At 42.1% G+C, this 21,340-nt stretch overlaps 1 protein-coding gene and 1 long non-coding RNA gene across 2 annotated transcripts in view; one reads left to right on the top strand and one right to left on the bottom strand.

The window, feature by feature from the left end:
- Positions 1-1,540: 1,540 nt before the first annotated feature.
- The window catches only part of LOC111270549 (neuroligin-1), a gene marked incomplete at its 5' end in the record, with an annotated part of 57,526 nt that continues 37,726 nt past the window's right edge, over positions 1,541-21,340 (bottom strand). Inside the window, 6 exon segments of the mRNA XM_022850819.1 lie at positions 1,541-2,134; positions 5,113-5,167; positions 5,987-6,391; positions 7,457-7,924; positions 11,227-11,499; positions 11,993-12,161. Coding sequence (XP_022706554.1) covers positions 2,127-2,134; positions 5,113-5,167; positions 5,987-6,391; positions 7,457-7,924; positions 11,227-11,499; positions 11,993-12,161 — 1,378 coding nt within the window.
- LOC111270550 (uncharacterized) overlaps positions 15,266-21,340 on the top strand; it is a 9,242-nt gene continuing 3,167 nt past the window's right edge. Inside the window, exon 1 of the long non-coding RNA XR_002686342.2 lies at positions 15,266-15,597. This is a non-coding gene — a long non-coding RNA (uncharacterized LOC111270550). The remainder of the gene's footprint in view (positions 15,598-21,340) is intronic.

Raw genomic sequence — 21,340 nt, 5'->3', positions numbered from 1 at the left:
ATATATATATATAATAAATAAATAAAATATATATCGAGTACACGTACTATTTTAGTGATTAAGCGGCACTGTATGCGGCGTCGACCATACTGTACCACTTTCTGTTAACATTATGAAATACCTTCTAAAAAGCTACAGCCGTTTCTTTCGACGAGGCTTGTTAGAGTTAGGCATTACCATGGGTCTTTCAACGAGTTCTTAATTTAAATAAGTTTTTGTTCAAAGCGTTATTAAATTAATTAGTAAAAAAGTTTTGTTAAAAGCTTAGATTACTTAGTAAATCACTAAAACGATAGATACTGGTACTACTAGAAGGCTGTCATACTTGACATTACTGCCTTTATAAAAGAGCGCAAAGGACAAAGCAAACCCAAACGACAAAGAGCCCGCAGAGTAACTGTTCCAAGTCATGTAAAGAGGGTACACTGTGTTTTATAATACTTTTCGAAATTCCATCACCATATCTTGTGGAAAAGTTACCGAACCTACTTACTTGTTAGAAACATAAAAAAAATGAAGTAGCTACATCATACCCTAAGGTATTTGTATCTAGTAATAACCTTATCAACCATTTTAGTAGATGTATTTACAACTGTATAGATAGGTATATACTTAAACGTCTTGTGCCTTACACCGATGTTTTGAGCTAGATTAACCAAAATCCAGTCCACCCTGGGCTGTGTCTCTCTCTCGTGTATGTATGTGTACGTGTATGTTTGGGCGCGTCTGTGTTTTACGTTTTCAAACAGCATTTTTTAGCTATTCAAATGAGCAGATTAATCGCTTTCCCTACAATATTATCTACTCTATTTTTAAAATCAGGAAACTTTTTTTCTCCTACTGGCTACAATGAATGCTACGAGATACTCTTGACTCTTACAACCTTTATGTCCTCAGTGGAATTGTCGTTTAGCGTTGCATGTTTTGCCTCGTAATTTCAGGATAGCTCTGTTTAAAATCTAGGGATATCATCGTAGCTGAATACCTACTAGCGTCTAGGTCGTTGGCCATTTTGAGGGCTGAAAACCTCAACCACATCGTAGCTGGTGCGATCAGGGTCTTGAATAGAAGTTTCCTCTATCAGTGACCGATAACTAAACTTAATTTACACTTTAATTAAATATTTTACTCTACAAATTGCACATTTTAATCAAGTCTCATCTATTGAATGTTCAGCGTGGCGACGCTCAATTTTCGAATGGTTTTCTCGCTAACTCAGTGAAGCCATCCTCGTGCGCCAGGCATTTCTTGCGTCTTGCAATAGTGAAGTGGATAGACAGCAAGCTCTGCTAAAACACACTTTTTACTGCATTCCGCTTACTTATCAGCCAAATCGAGTAGGTAGCCACAGTGTAAAACATTGGTAACAGTTCCGCCTAATTTCTCATTACTAGAATGGTCCACTCTATCCTTTTTTAGGATTGCAGCCCTTAAAACTTAACATTTGATATAAACTAATCGCTCACGAACGCCTTGATGATGATTGCATCGTTCCGCCGAACAATAACTATTATCTGCCTATCAGTGAAAACACCAGATGTGATTTAACTTGAAAAAATCAATTTCTCGAAGTTACGTTTTTATTTACACCTATCTCGTTGTTACTAAGACTCGATATGGATTATATGTACATTTGGGCGGTAGGGTTAGCTTTGCAAATACTTGCAGCATAAAAATTCGCGCTTAAAATGTTCAGTGTTCGACCTTTTGACGACGTGTGTCACATAAAGCCGTAGGGACGCCTTATAAAGCAGCGATTACAGTTCATCTTTGCTTCACTCAGTTGTATTTTGTATTCACAAGCAATTGAGCGTAATCACGTCTGCACATTTCCCTCTATTTCCGAATACATACAGAAACTGGATAATATTCTCCGGAGTTTCGATGCCATCAGAGCGGGTTTACATTACTGCTCTTTGGTACTAATGTACAAACGTTTCATATATAGTTCTTATGTCCAATTTTTAATAATACGATACGTTACGAACTTCAGTTACGCACACATTTTCCTTGTAGACTAAAACGTCCTTCTCCTTCAAACAAAACCGTGTCAACAAGCAATGTCCGTACTGTAACAGATCGTGTCCATTATCATCAAACGATGCATCCGATGTTCCCATTTTTCCTTAATCACCTGTGACATAAATCACGGAGTGCGTCCGTTTAACGCAGACTTACAGAAGTGCGCTATAAGAGCCTATAACGAATGATGATCGTATACTAACAATAACATTGTATTATCGTAAAAACAACACAATGTTCGTGACCTGCTCCGACGGTAATAGCAAAACAATCATTGCCGATGATGATGTATATATAAATATCTATTTACACAGACGAATTTCATATGAAGGAAGGCAGCTAAACTAGACTCAGGCAAAGGTCGGGCTGTCACTCCAGTTGTGAGCACATTACTTTCCATCATCAATTTAGCCAGCTTTGTCGCTAGCCAAGCCAACGGAATTAATATCAGACGTCAAAAGCTTCCTTACGTACTACGTGGTTGGGTCCATCCCTGGTCCCTGTTCCCGGCCACGTTTCCAGCCGCACTTTGGCTTGCTAAATCTTCCTTCCAATCCTGATCTTTTCTATGTCCTCGTTCAGAACGAGGAGAAGGTGCTGGACAGGATAAAGTTGCTGGTTTTCTTTTTTCGGGCTTCGTTCGGTTACTGCTGCTAGGGGATGTCCGCCCGATCTTTCTATTCGCTCTTTTGTCGCCTGCTTTCTGGGCAGATCCCGTTACACCGACCTTGGCTGGCTCTGACACAACCGGAAAGGCCAATCAGGCGCACATTAGCTCGACTGGTTTCGGCGTTCATAGCCTCAATTAGCCCCTTTCCGATCCTTGGACTCATCGCGACCCAAACGTTCGGTTAACTCCCACCGCCCGATTCACCTCTACCGATGCCCCGGCTGCTAAAGCAGTCGCCGGTTTTCCGTTCGCTGCCGCTGATCATCACCTAGCCCTTTCTTTCTTCCTATAGTCTCGTTCCGTGCTGCTGTTCGTTTTTTCTTAAATTTTGCCTGGTGAGTGTTTCTTACCGGCAATGTGAAGTGTCAGAAAAGAAGTTCCAGGAATCGCAATACGAAGTAGCATTACCAACACCGTCACCAGCACAACCGGCTAGAGTAGTCTTAAAGTTCGTCTCGGAGCAACTACTCTGCTACTACCGTCTTTTACCAGTCTTGGTGGTCTCGTCCGAAACATCTCATTGCTCGTCCGCTGGCCATCAGGCCATCCATTGAGCGGCCAATGGAAGACTACGGCTGTAGCCAACCGGATCAGCTCGAGACGCAATCGCAGCAACCGCAACGGCACCAGTGGTAGCACGAACCCTCGTGGATTGCAAAGCGATACTTATAAGACGTGTCGTCTGACCTAAATCAGCCACACGTACCAATGACGCTCGCAGACACACGTACACGACCATCTAAACTTCAGGCCAAAGTCATCTCCGTTTGATCCTCTTCTTTTTTTGCCTGTCCTGCTCCTTATTGATGTTAGTATGAGGCATACATATACGTACATATGATACGAACATAGATCCTGAAAGGGACATTTCGTCTCACACACAGAGCGAAAATCGCGCGCTTACAAAAGCTCACTCTTCCTTTCGCACATAGGCTCAGACACGCGTAAACTCATAGCATACATAGATTTAGCGAGGGTTCACGCTTGCCACGTTGCTAGTCCATGGGGAATGCAGAATAGGGAGTGACTGCGCGAGAAGGGACAAAGAAACAAACATGATGTAGAAAGCGAAATTGTAAGTACAGTTCGAAAAAACGAGTTAGAAGATAGAAGTAACAGAGGGTACAGGAAAAGGAGAGATATATAGGATAAAAAGACGTGAAGAAGGAACTGGTGAGGTAGTTTAGGAACAAGCAGCTTCTCTGTTAGCGAGCAGCGGTTGGTCTTTTGTGTGGGCAGGAAGAGACACAGGGGGCGAATGGCCAGACAGAGAAAGATGAAAAGATAGGGCAAAGAGAAGTGGAAACAAGCGAGAGGCAGAGGGAGGATGGAAGATTCTCACAGGACGTTAGACTTTTCAGACTGCCCCTCCCCCACTGGCTAGTATCTTGCAAGTGGATGATGTATGCCCCGTTTTCTGTGATGCTACTGGCCTTCACCGACTTCGAGCTGTCTGCTTTAGTGCTCCAGAGCACTCTAAAGCGTGGTCTTGCTATTACAGAGGCAGCGATGGCAGGACCAGCAGCAGCACCATCATCATGAGCGGCTCGAATGCAATTCAGAGTGGAAATAGTAGGGGTAGTAATGGCGATGGTGGTAGAAAAGCTCTTTGGTCTTTTTCTCTCTCTCTCTTTGAAGTTGAACATTGCGCGTTGCAGTCGCAGCCTTCTCCTCGATTCGAGGTGGATTGGCTGGTTAGGGGAATTGACATGGGATAGTAGACCGAAAACGGAACTGAAGGGAGTACGACGACCGTTTGCAGTTTAGTGTGCTGCTTCCTTAGAACGAACCTCTGACTTCAGGCAGTAGAAACGTTCGATACCGCCAACGGCGCCAACAACATGGAATAGTGTCCATGGAATCGATGGCCACAAAGCGAAAGTCATGGCTATACTTGGCACTTTCATGCCCAGCCTATACTGGCCGAACCCGCGATGGTACTGATCGCGAAGGACCACGGTATCAGCGACAACCCACTTTTTTCGCCTGTCTCAGATGTAGTGTTCTTATCTGGCTATCATCTCTCGGGGAATTTGCAGAAGCATAGGATGCAGGCCAAGAGTCGGGATATCGAGAAAAACGTTAGGTTCCAGACCAAAGGGTCTATGGTGCCTGGCGGTTCGACGAGTTACAACTAACAAACGTAAGGATGGCCGCTTTGTTGTCCGCTCTTGATACTTCTTTGTTTGCCCCGGTAGGCGTACGACCACGACGTAGAAATCATAATCTAGCGTTTTTATTGTATTGCACTACAGGTCTTGCTGATATCCTTGCGAGAATGATATGGATGATCGTGAATGGCACACTTTGCTCCTCCTAGCGAAAGAACGGGATTAGTGCGCAGGTCCAAGAATGCTATCTACATCCACTGCGCCATCAGCGGTTTGTGGCGGTAATGAAGACACAATATTTTTACTAACCAGTTGATGTGCCGACATATTCGACGGGTCTGCACCCGACAGTAGCAATCGTGTCCTACAGCAACAAAAAGAAACAAGACATCAAAAATATTCAATTATTATCTTTGGGGCACTGCGTAATCTCAGACGATACAAAATAATAACAATAGAAGTGATTATTTTATTTTATTTAACAGTTACACGTAACAGTTGGTTAATTGTTACGTTTCTGTTACGACGTATCTGTCTAGCTAATTTATCTGGCTTCTACAATCGTGAGAAGCCTAATCAACTAAAGAGTATATGCGAAGCAGGAAGGAAATCAATGACGAAGACGATTTAAAAAACAAACAATTAGTCAATTTTGAAGGCCATACAAATATTACACTCTGGATTTGTAATATTTTCGGACTTTAACTGATACATTTCCTTAATATCTCCCGTCATAAAGAGCACAGTGAAATGACATGCAATCGACCACAGGGAGCTTTATCTGATACTGCTGAAATTGTTGAAACGTGTCTGTAGAGTTAGGCAGCGGTTCAACGTGAAAAACAGGAGATCGCCCTATTCATTGGTCTCAGAAGCTTCATTTGATTCTGACTAACCAGTCATATTAAATTAGCTACTATTAGTTGCTGTCGCGTACGGCTTATTCTTCCTCATTATCATTTTCACAAACGAAAAAAAGAACATGTTTCGAATACAGCTAACAAAATAAAAAAGGAAGAAAAAAAAAAATTACGAAGCAGCATGGCGGGGATAAAGTTTCTCCAGCATTCGACAGATCTTAAGTCTACTAAGATTTTCACAGTCAGGTCATAAGAAATCATAAGCGAAGCCTGTAGCAAAGATGGTAATCGACACGTTCATCTTCAAGGGTAATGAAACGTACGTGCTGCTCAATGAGATCTTCAAGATGTAACTGCGTCTGTTCTGACAAATGTAACATTCGTTGGTTATGCAGCTCGATCTGTTTATGTTGTGCTGTTTGCTTTTGAAATTGCATATTAAGTTCGAGATGCTGCTGTTGTTGTTGGTATGGCTGATGGTGCTGATGTGCTGATATGCTAGGGCAGGTGGCTCCGGTACCACCGAAGCTGGACACATTTATGGTTAGATCGGGGCTAGCGCCAAGTGAAAGGGCGCAGCTACCCTCTTTCATCAAACTCTTCAGATTTGCAGCAGCTGCTACTGTTGCAGTGCCGGTCCCTGCCTGCTGCTGCTGCTGCTGGTGGTCCTGCAGGACATTCTGCTGCTGGTCCTGCAGGACATTCTGCTGCTGTGGGTTGCTAGGCATCTGCAATGGCAAAAAAATAACCAAATCCGCTGATGAAGGAAAACTGAAAAGGTGCCGTTTAGGTAATAATCTCATATCATTTAGGAGACTACCGAGTTGCCCCAAATCACGCCCTTTAATCTATCTAGACCCTGGCACAGGGCCATGCTGTCATCTAGTAGGTAGTGAAGTACGGGTCCGCAGACAACTAACTGAGCAAATCAGCAGTTTGGGGCAATAGCAGCAACAGGAATGAGAAGGAAAAAAACAAACACTACAAGTACCATATCTAAATTTGCCCTCTCCGTTCTTTTATGGCCTCATTACGGACTATGACCGAACGTGAAGAAAAGCGCAAAGTCAAACGGTCAGCCATTCAGCTGGCAGACTAAATAACAGCGAAGCTAGTTCCCGTAAAGATGATCGCAGCTTCGCCTCATTTCGCTTCGATAACCTCCATCATCTTTGGACGAAGAGGAGCAAAGGGCCAAAATAGGTCTCCTTTTACCAACTCAATTTACTGAATCGGGGTGGCATATTCTAACGAAATCGGTTAATAGTGCATTGCTTAGTGTAGGGTACGAAACTACTTGCGTGGGCAGACAAACGTGCCACATGCCGAGGGCGGTTGCTGAGCCGCTAACTTGTAAATGCTATTTCATATAATAACTTAAATCGGTGTTTAAAACTTAAGGGAACTTGAATTAGTGTCATAACGTAGGCTAGTTACCACAGAAGAAGACGTCGAGATGGCTATTCGGGTACGAGCAATGTTGGCTTCCTAGTGACAGTACCTACATAATAGACACGTAATACGTGTATTTCCTTTCGAAAATAGCTGAATTATACTACGATAAACAAGAAACCACTGGAGAAAAATTACTTGCTGTATAGTTCTTTGTACTTCTTTGTACAGAACGTTAAAAAAGCGCCCAGCTCATTTTGTCACCGCGGTTTATTTTTTTCAAATCCAAACCTTTATAAGACGCATGGTTTTATTTTCGGACGCAAGAGTGACGACAGGAAGTCCGTTTCCGGAAACTCCCATATAGCACTTTTCTTCTAACATTACCAAAAGACACTCACCTGCGTCTTGACAATCAGATGTTTGTGCCCATGTACGCTAGCCACGTTCAGTGTGGCCGTTTGTCCAGCCTGACTGGTTATTCCAATCGTTCGATGGGCCTGAACGAGATCGTGCTGATGATGCATCCCTCTTGCGTCGTGTAGCTGTTGCTGTTGCATACGAGCACTCATATGGCTAGGGCACTCATGAACACACTGTTTCTGGCTATGGGTATGCATACATGTGTGACCTGCCAACATCGACGTTGTCAAACTATCGCAGATCGCTTCCCGCTCGTGCTGTTGTTCACTTGAGTCGGCGCTATTCAAACGCACAGCCGCCCCACAGGTTCCTAGTGATGTCATTGATACCAGACTGCAACCGCTTGGCGCGGAACGCAGTGCAGCCTTGTTACCGTCAACCACTGCGGCCATTAAATTCGACTTAGGCCCGCCCGTCGTGTCTACAATCTTTGTTGCTGTTGACACCTGGCGAGAGCATTGGGTCAAACGGCGTGTCAAAGAAGAACAGGACAGCACGTTAGAAAATATCGAGCGGTTCAAAAGCTCGCAGTGCAGGATATATATTTTCCTAGTTTATACAAGGCTGACGCATATACTAGGTCACCTATTAAGCACGGTGGATATTTTGCAGAGATATAAAATGAGAGCGGGATAGGTAATAACGAGTTGGCGCAGCAGCTGCGTATGGCAGCGATCACTGTTAAGATATGCATCATATCAGCAGCGTGCAGCAGATGTTTGTTGATAACGTCATTCATGCGAACCCTGGCGAATATCTTTTAAATATGATGAATACCCTCGGAATGAAGTCACCCCCCTGTTAGCGTACGTGCAGATAATATGTCGTGCAGGGCGTCTACACAGTAATGAACTCTTCGAGGCAAGCGTACAAAATGAAGTGTACAAAAAGGCGAGTACGAAATGAAGTGTAATAACATGAATAAAATGCACTCTTGAATTTTCTTAGAATAGAGAAAAAGGTGTAGAGTCATGCGTATGTAATACCATACATACATATATGTGCATGCGCACAATAAGAGCGAAGCTTCCACCTAACTTGGGGTTTGTTCAACCTTCTGATCAAGGTCGTAGGTTCGCCCTAGGTTCTTTTTGCGCAGACGACCTTGACGTTGCCGAATAGCAATAATCGCATGCGCCATACAGTCGGACGCATTTGCGGTCAGTGTCCCCCAGACTCACACAATTCCCGCTCATAAGCTTAAGAATTAGTTCAAAGACGCCGTTCGACATCACAGTTACTATTCATATTACTGAGAGTTGTCGCAATGTTCTTTGTCACGTCGTAGTCGCGTGGTGATATAGCAGCGGCCCTCACGGCGATGTCACGGTAACGTGTTTGCCTACAAACCAGAGGGACACGAAAGTGGTCTAGGTTCGAATCTAGGCGTGGACACGGTTTGACCCAACAGTATATAGTACGAACGATATAATAATAACTACCCTAAATGAGCCCTTCCGATCGTATCAAGCTCGTCCTACGAGAGATCTTCAAAGCAATCCTACGTAGCGGCAGTGACACCTGTTGCAGAAGGCTAAGAAGCTGGAAGTCAGCTATGTATAAATTCTACTTTGCGCCAATGCAAAATAGCATCAAGCATTGGTGCAACAATGAACATTCGCGAGTGCTTAGATATATTGGTGAAGTTTTGTATGATTATCGTTACCTGCTTAGTGCGTATTGGGAGAGGTTCAGCATGCAACTATTTCCTTAGGTATTTCAGAGAGAGCCACACTTCAACCCACAACTATTAATCATCCTAAACGTTGCCCTCCACCTTTCAAAGTTAATCCACTGAAATACAAATACGTATTCTATAGAGGACAGGCCATTGTAGACGGATGGTCTGCGCATCTCGATGGCTGGACGCCATGAAGCGTGCATTTTAGCGGGCCATTTATTAACTCTAACTGGTAGTCTAGCATTCCTATTGAGATACACGTATTTATACGTGTACATACAACTGACTGTAACGTCCGTCAGTGACTTGACTGAGACAAATGTGAAGATTCTCGGCTATAGACCAGTGGTCGAGTGCGTATAGTGAATATAATACGCGCCGCCGATACGGTTGACCGGCTAATATTGGTAAATCAATCTGAACGATCAAGGAAAAAAATACGTGTTGTTTTCACGTACTGCCCATTTGTTTAACTGGTCCCGTCAAGTCTAATCTAATCTAGCCTTGATGCGTTATCGTATAGGTTAAGTGACTGAAACGATGATCGAATGGCTTCGATATTCGATACGTAAACACGTTTCTGGTCGTAGAGCAATGATGCATGACTCTACCAATATGACGACGATCTTGATCACAATAATAATCGTTGAAATGATTTAAATTTAATTAAAAAAAAGAAAAAAAAACCGGTGCAGGAGGCTTGTTCGTACAACCACAATACCATACTGAGTCTCTTCACGTCAGACTTTTCGTCAGTTGACCATTTTTTCGCTGATATAACTCAATGCACCCTCTAACACGTTAGCCGGCCATCTGTGTCCGCTATGTCAGCTGGATTAAAAATTATCGAATATATTTTTTGGGCATGTGTATTTGTGTGCCACCACATTGTATAAGGAAGAAGACGTCCGGACTGCACGTACAGGGATGCAGATACGGCCAGCGTAACAGCAGGAGGTTGCGCACAAAATTATTATTTTATGTACAGGTATTTACAGTAAACGTGCGTCACACATTTTGTCAACATACACATGACCTACTGTTCTGGGCTTTTAGCTATACAATAATAACCAGTGATTTGAAACGTCGTTTCAGCGGGATATGCAGACCTATTTCAGATTTCGGACGTCCGTGTTCCCCTTCTTTATCCCCTTCTTTATAGAACCCAATTAGGCGCAACACACTTCCGCAGATAGTGTATCTGACAATCGTCTATCTCAACTTTTACTCACATGCATCTATCGCAGCATTTTTCCATGAATGCCTGTGTATCAAGCACTCTCTTCTTATACGGTTCACAAAAAGTATTTCAGTAAAACTGTCAAAATAGTTATACGGGCATGCTCAACTATATAGTTTGTCAGGGATGCTACGAATGATTCTGCTGCAAGCGGTGGCTCTGAGATTATTCCGTTAGCGATCGCATCACGTCGTACAGACACGGTATCTTCAAGCGAGTAAACTACACATTTTCAGTACTTAATCTAGATGACAGCTCATCTCGTCTAGATAGACAGGAACATTATATAATAGACAAATGAGGTATCGCAAGCGCATAATTTTCAAGGTTGCTTGACACTTCGAAAAACGACAGGGTATATTTCAGTGGTTCTGTTTGTGTCACAACATCGTATATATTACAGTATGTTTAAACATCTCTGCTTTATTAGAGAGTGAGAAAGCCGTCAATAATGGAGTGTTTTACGCTAGTCTTTACACGGTACATACGTTTATAAACGGGTTTTTTCTTTGTGCAACGATGACCAACTGTATACAGTAGCAGTTAAACGGTTGCTTTCCTCTTCAATCTCTTCTCCGATAGCAGATTAGATGATGTGCCATTACTAATAATTGCTTCATTTATTTCGCGTGTCACAAAACAATGTACAGATAAAGTGACATGGAAGACAATGTTATCTGAACGACTATGCCAAATGGTATCCGGCACGATGTGGATCTTGAGGCGGTCTACCGAAACTAATCGATCGACCTATACATTCAAGAGAGAAAAAAGAGCTACAACATTTAGCACGCAAGAGGGATATCGAACGCGTTGAGTCTTCCTACCTTTGGTTTATCGTCAACATTCTGCTCCTTGGTATTGGCGGCCTCGTGCAGAAGTCGTGCTGTCTTGTCCCTTTGGTAATAGACTCCAGCAAATATCAAAGCGTTCAAAAATAATAGGCAGCATCCTACGGCGAGTGTGATACTCAGCGCGGACGAGGAGGCCACAGCCCCAGCCGGCAGCAACAGGGAGTCGAACCCAAACCCTCCGAGACCACCGGAGCCACCGCTGGCGGCGCTTGCTCCTGCACCAACAACTTCACTGGTATCATTCGACTAAGTTGGAGGAAGTGGGAGAATGCCGTTGTGAAAAATTAGAAAAGAAAATAAAGATGATAACGATGAGTGATTAGACTGCGAATCACTAGACAGGATGGTAATGAAAATTGTGTGTGTTCTACGTCGTAGAAATCAGATCCGCAACAAAATACAAATTATGTGCATGTAAACAGGATTAAGATCATTTTGGCGGCGTCATATCTGTTAATTATGTAGCTAGAAAAACAATCAACGAGCTCAGCAAAACCTGTCGCGCAGAAAACGCCACAACAAAATAACATTCAAAATAACAACGACCTGACAAAGACACATCTACGTGGCTCAGGCGGTATAGCTCGTGAGTAGAGGTAAAATGATGATTTCTAACAAAACGAACTACTAGGGACACAGAAAGGTAAAACGTGATTATTGTAATCATCAGTTAATTCACATGGCTTATAGACGAAGTTTGATTCTAAATTAATATCCTCTTAATTATTCAGATTGTTACCTTTGTTTCTAAGCCTTCTGCTCCAGGGTGATGTCGCACCTCACCACCTGTCGATCCAGCCGGCACGTGTCTTGAGCGTGGGTCGATGATAACTTGGCCTTCGTAGCTACGGGGATCATCGTGATCGTCGAGAAGATGATGTAAGGGGCTGACATCTGGCCCACCCGACCTGCCGCAACACAATGGTAAAAGACTGAAGCAGCGAAATGCATGGAAATGGTAGAAGAAGATATCCGATATTAGGTACATATAGATAGCAGACCCAGACAGCTTTCGAAATAATCAGCTGTCCCTCTAACGTTGTCGGGTGATTTCGGGTCTAAATGTCCACCATACACATCAGCTATGGCCGGCATCATTCTGGCCATCCTAGGGTCCTTGCAATTAGTTAGTCTCGGCCAGCTCGCAGTAATAGTACACCTCAGCCTCTTATAGACGTGTGTCCCGCAACCGCATCCACACACTGGCGAGCTGATGCCCAATGGGACGTGTGAAACCACTGTCCCAAATCCACTTCGATGGGACACTCTTGACTCTTGAGAGGTCCTCAAATGTAACTCATAAGATATACTGACAGTAATGTATATCTAAAGATTGCAGAAATTATTAATAGTCTTCATGAAAATGGTCACCCAAAAAGAAATGTTGGATCGTACACCAAAAAGACAGTTTTGTGAGTCATTTGTGCACTACCCTCAGCAGGACGTTACGAATGCGCCACTACGTAACATGGATCCAAGTCACATCTGTTTTCAGAGAATGGAGGACGTACATTTTGTCGAGTCTTGACCAGGAACTCACAAGAAATTCAGTCAGTCTTTTGTGGACGATGTATTGTTTTACGAAGCGTGACTAGAAATAAGTTTGACATCAAATTTTTGCCAGGGATCATCTAAGCAGCTGTAGAAGTGGACCGACTTTCCTTTTGCGTCTTTACAATTTTTAGCTCAATGCGCGATCTTTTTCCTCTATTTGCCCTTGTGCTGGGTGGGACCGAGCATTTAGACAGCTCTTATACAGTTCGCCAGATATGACAGCTGTCACGTTTTGATCAAGGTCGATTTCAAACGTGTGTGTGTGCTCCTATCAAGTTTTCGCTCTATGGCTCTACGATGTCGTAGCAGCATAGGGCATCCAGCCTCTCGGCCAGAGGTCGCGGGCTACGGTTTTTCCTACAAAACAGCCAACCGGGCATATACGGTCTAGCAGATTACGGTATGCGCCTACCTCGTCATAGCATCTCTGGAAGAAGGAACACTGCTCGTTTAACAACCAACATCTTTATAGGAATATAGGAATAGGAAATAGGAGATCCTTAAGTATCTTTTCCTTTCGGTTAGGCCTGTGAGTGACATCTTCAAGACAGAGCTCTGTCTAACCTACTCGGATGACTAAACATGAGATGCTGCGTATAAACAAGCTCAAGGACATTCGAGGACGTTTCCTTTACTACCTGGACTGTCCCGCAGTCAGTTGAACCTTATAGAAAGGATGCGCAACTGCGGTAAGCAACACGTCTGTAACCTCATTACTGATATCACTATTGCTGTCATTTAGTATTTTGTTGGAATTTTCACTATAGTTTAAATCATACATGGCACGACAGTTACTTTCTGAGTGGGTAGGACTGAGACCAGCCAAAAAGGATCGTGCACAGCAATTTTTTTTATGTTACAACTTGGTAACATGTCATGTTGCGACTGACTTTTGGTTTCAACAATATCAACGATAAACCTTGCTTAAAACCTTTGCTTTAAATATGGCGTTATTAGGAGAATCCAGACGTTCGATGATCTGTAGTATATTCACATTGTGACAGTGGTACGAAACCTTTGAATGGATGTTCCTGATCCTTTTGTGTACCGGGATTCTCTTGTGGCCTTGTTGGCATCACAAATTAGATGTGCATATATTCTACGTAATTTCTCGTACAACTTTGGATTTCTGATGGCAAATGTATGTGAACCCTAATCAGATCTGACAGTTAAACCTGCCATATTATATGGCTACGTGCAAATTTTCTATAGCTACCTATGACTTGAGTTTCAGCCCTTATATAGAACATTTTTTTGCGTATTCCTATATTTAAAATGCAATGGCGCACCTTTTTCTAGACCTAATGCATCATTTCTATTAACTTTTGAAAGTCTGTCAAACCGAGCTTTCTCGATTATTATTGAACTACATACTTGAATATTATTCTGTGAGGGCACCCAGATGTAACACTGCAGCTTTACAAATATTGACCTGTTGCAAAAAAAGTCATCACTGAAGACAATGTGCCACTCTTCCACTTCGAGCTCTAGGAGCACGGAAATGCCGGTTCAAAGCAGAAATTAATGTCATCCACAGTTGGATTGATGAATCTTCTTAACCCAGGTAAACCCCGAGTTAATTTTTTGTCGTACCCCAATCGAGATCGTAATAGAGGTCTCTTAATAATGTTGATATTGCCGTATATTGCTTTCGACAATAATATTCTTTCAAGAAGTTTAGTTACAATAATCGTTACTGGCATCGCTCAATAAAACTGGAATCGGCGTTAGAACGCAGAATCTCAGTGGAAAACTGACTGAAATACCTCGGCTCTCATTCACGAGCGATAGGAGATCGTTACATGTCTCGCTTGTCTTTAACTCAAATTTACTGAGGTGACGCTCAGTCCAAAATAGCCGATGTCCACGTCATACATGGTCTATTGCCGTTTTGTAAATCAGACGGAAAGGAAGGACTTCATCGCAGCCTTAGTATCTCGTCCTTAATCATATGTGTTTCGTAAATGTGCCTTTTTCTTATAGTCAGTGAAGTGAATTTAACGCTTTTCTTATCGCTGTTCTTTCGCAAACATGATTATGCAGTGGCATACATTACAACTACATATGATCTTTCTGATTTATTCCTGTTTTGATACTTTGGCACTTTAACGAAAACGTAATCGCGCTCTTATTTTTTGTTGCTTTGAGGAACTGAGGTAGTTTGGCGCCTGAGTTTGTTAGTAGTTGCTATGGGGGCCTGAGTTCGCTGATAGGAACGAATGCTTTCTATAGTATGTAGTCTGCTTGAAGGTATTTGTTGTCACTTCTTCGCTATGAACCCTTTCCCGCACTTTGCCGCAGATTGCTATAGCTCAGGTTGTAAGAGCGTCGCCAAAAGTGGTCGTAAAGGACCAATTCAATTTTCTGACGAGTCTCTTCACCAAGGCAACGGTCTACGTGACATCAGACCGTCTAAATGTTAGACATGAAATGGTAATCTGATTTAACTATAGCATTTCCAAATCCAATTAGTCAGTCACTGGAGGCGGTGCAAGTAGCTTCAACACTCCACAGCGATTATTTTTATATGTAAACAATGTACCATTTGGCACAAGCAATACATTCTGCGCTTGAAAGATTTCTGACTTCTGACCGTAGCGGGCGAAGTCCGTCTGAAGTTCACAAGCGGTAATATGTTCGAGTCCCTTGGTGAGCCTATCAGTGGCGCGCGTACATGTTTGTAGTATTTGTCCAGTGGATGCGGGCAGCTATAGCAAGACTGGAGGCTGTCGTTGTGACCACGAGTTCGCAAAAAGCATTCGAGACGATTATTTGCCCGCAGTGATGGTCGTAAGTAGAGCATCGCCTTTGACATAAACAAATGTTACGGTAAATTTACTACGAGGGAGAAGTAGCTGGAGGTGCGCTTGCCGTAAGGACAGCCATTAAACCCTAAATCTAGAATATCAAAATAAGCCGCCAAACTGCACCAGGCATCTATGTGGATACGGGGCCAGTAAGAGCCGTGGGAAGTTTCCTATCTGCAAAAAGCAAGCAAGTGTGTCTTTAACGAAATTTTCCAAGATACATTCTGCTGGTTTTACTATAGGATGGTACTTAATGATTGTTCCAATAACCCTAATAAATTTTGTATATTGTGATCAACATTCGTAAAATGTTGCGGTCTACAGCTAGCCAAGGTCGTCCGGCCGATGCACATACTATTTCTTTTATTTTTATAGACCAATGCCGGACCCAGAATGCAAATTGTGAAATTACTTTGCATCAATAGTGACATGTATAAGACAATCTGAGTGTATTCTGGCCAGCTATATTAACCCATCAAAACGGTCGCCATATGAAATTAGTTATATGACCTCTAAAACTTATGGCTCAGCATGATAGCTTTACTCCATTGGTTCCGTTGAATGATACTAACTAATAATAAACCAAAAAAAATAACTATGATACCAGTTTGGTAATAATATCCTTTTTCAATTGTTTAAGGTTAGGTATGAGTTCGTACTGCTCGTGTTGCAGGTCTATTCAATGAGCTGCGACACGCTATTATGTGCAGATACTCAATCGCTGGTGGGACACCGTCAAGTTGTGTTATAGCGAAAACTTTTAAGATCTTGGATGTCTATGGCCTATTAACGAATTGGTTTCTAGCAAGTACGCATTAAGCACAAGTGTCTAAACGTATCTATAGTTGCTTTCCTCATAGGACATTACCGAGTGGATTTTACTATTTTTCAATGTAGATAGATTGAAAATTTACGAGACTTATTTTTGTTATGAAGTCAGGACGATAAATCGTTTTTTCTTTCGATATTTTGAAATACATCCAATCACACTGATGAAAAGGGGCGAAAAAAAAGGAATAGCTAATAACATTGCGAAAGCTAACTATGCCCTCACTTGTGTGGCCTTCATGTAGACTAGCTGTGCTTGTTGCGGCTCCTGCAAATAGTAGAGATATTTACTCATACAATCAGCGATCAATGTTATCAATAATAATCAATATTATGTTAAACAGAATTAGACATTTCATCTCGCATTGCTGCAATAATGATGGCTGTTCAATAGAACCGCATTGTTGAGAGGATCAGAGTGGTTTAACTGTGGGCGCTGGTAAACTGACACGCGCCCGCATAAGAACCGAATCGGATCGTGGGCTATAGGAGACAACAATCCTGGATGGTACGATCTTGAAGATCACTTCTGGGGATGTTGGCATCCGATGGTCTCACATGTCTGACGGGCTACCGCGTCTATCTAGAACCTTCGTTTTGTTCGTTATGGAGAGCCGTTAACGATTCACACATAGAATTATAAAGTCAACTTTTTCTGCCGTCTAGGGGCATCGGGGACTTCTGTTTTCGTCGATACAGTAAACTTGTCGCGCTTCGGCTTGCCCCCCTGAGGCACAGATTATTTAAGCGGCTACCGCAAGGCAACTGAATCAAGATCGAGAGCATTCGCTTGAAAACCACTCATACATGAACCATTTATTGAGAACTGCAACGATAATGCTTTTTTTTGCACGTAAACCTATTTTTCTGGAACTTAAGGTATTTAATAAAAGTGTAGTTTTCCATCGGTTCGGCGCGACATTCGTCTCCGGATTTCGCTGCACAGAATCTTTGTGAAATGCGACTTGCATACATAGTGAGAGGGGTCCAGTTTTGTAAAAAATTTAAATAAAGTTTATTAAAAAAGCAGACCTTTTTCTTATGGTAGGGTTTAATACTTCTTCTTGCACTAGAACTACTAATTCATCTAAGCTGCACTTCCAAGCCGAATTTGGCAAAACTTGTTCTTAGATGCCCTATGGTAGCAGTGTATATTGAAATGGAGTAAAGCCATCTTGCACAGAAAGCCTTTAGCTTGCTTACGTTTTAGCGGTCCGTTGAACTGCTTAGGTTACAAATCTTCTCAAGATATTTTGTCGGTCTGTCGATGGCATTAAGAGAAACATGCACACATATATAAGCATACACACACATATATACCTCAGAGTCGACAAATATAGGTTTATAGGACGACAAATATAGGACGAAAATATTTTAGGCGTATAAGCCATCCTAGGAACGATTCCTGTGGCCGGTGCTAAGCATAGTCTGCCTCAGCACATGAATCTTTGTTTGGATATACTCTGCTAACTAAAAATGTTTCTTTAACCATTTTTAGCGATGGAAAGAACCAGTTAGTTTGGACATGTATAGCTCGAACAAACATATTTGTCGTTGTTATGGTTCTCTTCTTGGGTGGGTGCTTTTGATACATCCGGACGTAGAATAATTATGTTTTTCAATTTTCTGAGGCTTTCTGTCATTTCCGTTTGGAATGTCACCATGCCAGCCACTTGATATCAGTGAAGATCTCAAGGGTATTTACTTTACGTATCGCGTTCTTCACGCTGTAGCGTAACCATTATCGTAGCAAAGGTTTCATTAACGTATTGTATATCATTAAATGGATGCAAACGGAATATTGACAGTCCGATTATGATGCGACATGGACGAACCCCGCGATGCATTGAAATGAGTTACATTCCTATACGTTTAATAGAGAAATTTGGTTCGATACTTTTCGAATTTTCTCACTATTAGATAATCCCGAACATAACGAATTTCTTCATGATTTCGCTCTGAGTCCCTTATGGTTTCTACGTTATATGTAGGATTATTTATTTACTTATTATAAACATTTAGCGAACACGTACCGTACAATGGGAAACCTGGAAACAACTCAATTACATCCTTATAGAAAACGTGCTTATGACTACAGTGACGCCGCTTATGCGAGCCAGGTTTTTATGACCCGCTCTTGTATACCCTACATGCGTCGAGGAGTATGTATGCGCACGTTAATCGCTCATAGGCCTTTCTCTGTACGAAAATCGTTTCGTTTCGTAATTGCGAGTAATAGCCATCTATGTTCATAAAGCTGTCTACACCCTTTCTTCCCAAAGAAAGCAAGTGTCTTCCGATATACGAATTTTTTGCTTGCATGTATTGTACATATATTATGTTGTATATTAAAATGACTGACGGGGATGTGGACTTTGTCGTTTGCCAATAAATTAGTGAACAATGTACCAGCTTGCTAGGTTTTTCTATAAAGGAGGTCGACGCGATAAGTGAATGAAGAAATACTGTTCGATGTCGGCTCGTTCATCCCAAGCTTATCGACTTCGTTTCGGTCTATCGACAGCTATTGCGCACCGCACGAATGGACATATTTTGTTTCTTCATCGATTTTCACACGATATGTAAAGGTGAAGATGAAATGTCTTCCGGCTCTTGCCAATTGTCAGATCCTTTTCACGCTTAATGATCACGATCTATAAAGTTAGGCTTTCGACGTCTTCCCTATGCCGTCGGAGCTCCGTTGGTGAATTCAAACGGAACGCTCTTTCAGATCGTCTCCATTTCGTTAGCTGCACGTAGATAAGCGCCATTGCTCAAAAGTGCTTATTGGTTAGCTGCGTCCGTTTAGACCTGTAATCCAAATATCTGTCGTTCGAGAATAAATATTTATATTTAATTTCCGATAACCGCACGTGCTGGCGTACGTTTGACCAACCGACCAGCTAATCCAGCTACCATTTGTTCATACTTTTCGAACTATCTACAGCCACCCCACATGTTTGCTTGCTTTGACCGGCCTAGACTAGAGCATAATTGTGATGGTCCATTGATGCAAACCTACTCTCAGCCAGATACGTGGTTTCTACCTAGCTGTTGGCCAACTTGGAGGATTTGGAAGATAACAATTCGAAGAGAGAAATCCTCTATCGGCCTATTTCGATTGCCTGTTTATGCTATTAGCAAATCTGCTACATGGCGGGGGCAGGACACTCTAATTTTAGTTGATACTACTAACTTCAACTAATCTTACGCGTTGATGTCTCACTGAGCACAACATGAGCTATAGCTCGGGTGCGTACGAACAACTATTACATGCCGTTGCATTACTTCACCTCGTCTCTTACACCCTCGAAATCATCTTAATTCTATTACTAGAATGTTGCCGCAATCCTTTCGCTTTCTGAAGCTTTTTAATCATAACTTGTTCATCATATCAATGAGTTTAATCGCTGTTAGACCTGATCATGTCTCAGGTGATAGAAGTTGGGTCTGGTCGACATTGTTTGGGCTAATTTGAAAGCTGAGATTTAGTAAATGAGTACGCGCTAAACTCGTTAGAATATCTTCAATCAAACTTGAAGTAGAGCTCCCTGAAAACATCAATACTGTTCAGGCCCACCATGTGTGCCTGTTGTAGCCGGGTACGTTATTGGAGGAAACGGCCCAAAGATGGTTTCGTCCTGAACATTTTGACGTGTTCCTTGTAGTGGCCGACCAATCACAGAAGAACGTGTGGACGAAACTATTGCGAAGGCCAACATGTATCGCCTAAAAACTAAGCATCCATTACCAAATAGTCTTAAACTATTTAAAGAAAGGTGGCTGGCTGGCTGGCTGGCTACCAAAAAAAAAAGCACAGATTAACGCGAAAGAATCTACTCGATCTTTATCGAAACGCAACAAAATCGAGCTATTTTTAAAGTGATTCATCACAGCCAATGAATAATGGATCACATACGATAATAATGAACAGGTGCTCCACAATATGTGGCTAAGGAAAAGATGGAACGAATTATACGTTGCCAGTTGTTGCCGCCTTGCAAAACCACTGATTCAGATATTTAGTGTATCTTCAATATTAATTGAAAAGAGCCAGCCAGACTCGTGGGCGACGTCGTCTACCGACCCCCATTCTTTAGCTAATCGGCAAAAATTGCCGTAGAGCTTAAATTTTCCATCAACTTATGTTACCTGTTTCAGTTTCTGCAGAGGCTCTCTAACGGTATTAACATAGTTTTCATGAATAGGTGTAGAAATTATCTGCCACTGTTTTGCGGCGAGAAATTATAAAATTCCACGGCGATAGAATTATGCTGTCAGCAAAAGGTCCTGAATTAAAATGGCGTATAGTTAAGCTAGTAATATTACCTTAAAATACCACAAAAATTTGTACTGTAGTTTTGCCTCGACAAGTTAATGTTATACTTGTTATTTTCCTAAAATTTTTGTTGCGCCAATTTTGTTACAGTAACTTTTCTTTGAATTTAATAAACGTATAGCTTTAGTTCGGTGATCGCAAAACCAGTTTGGTGCGGTTACCTTGCTATGGTGATTGGTTTGCCTGTTCAATTACCCGGTTGATGTGGTAATCCAGTTCTCTTGTTGAAATGTCTTTGTAATCTCGCTACTTCTTCCTCTTCGCATGTCGTTGCGATTATCTTCTTCAACAGAGTCTAGATACCTTCCTAGTTGAAACTTTAACTTGAAAATTGTTCATAAAAACTCAACCAATTTCTAATCTACCTGTATATGTACCGTTAACCTTCAGCTTAGTGAATGGCGGCCTGTTGGGGCGCCATCATCTCATTACCCCAGCACCAAATAACCATGCTTTTTTTTTTAAACATTATTGTATTCCCGAGGGTCGTCACAATTATTTTTTTTCATCTTGTTCTAGTATTGCAAGCGCTCAATATCGACTGTCACTTCCACTATAT

Source organism: Varroa jacobsoni, unplaced genomic scaffold (genome assembly GCF_002532875.2).
Source record: "Varroa jacobsoni isolate VJ856 unplaced genomic scaffold, vjacob_1.0 scaffold_1491, whole genome shotgun sequence".
Taxonomy (NCBI): domain Eukaryota; kingdom Metazoa; phylum Arthropoda; class Arachnida; order Mesostigmata; family Varroidae; genus Varroa; species Varroa jacobsoni.
This window is presented reverse-complemented; position numbering and strand designations above follow the sequence as displayed.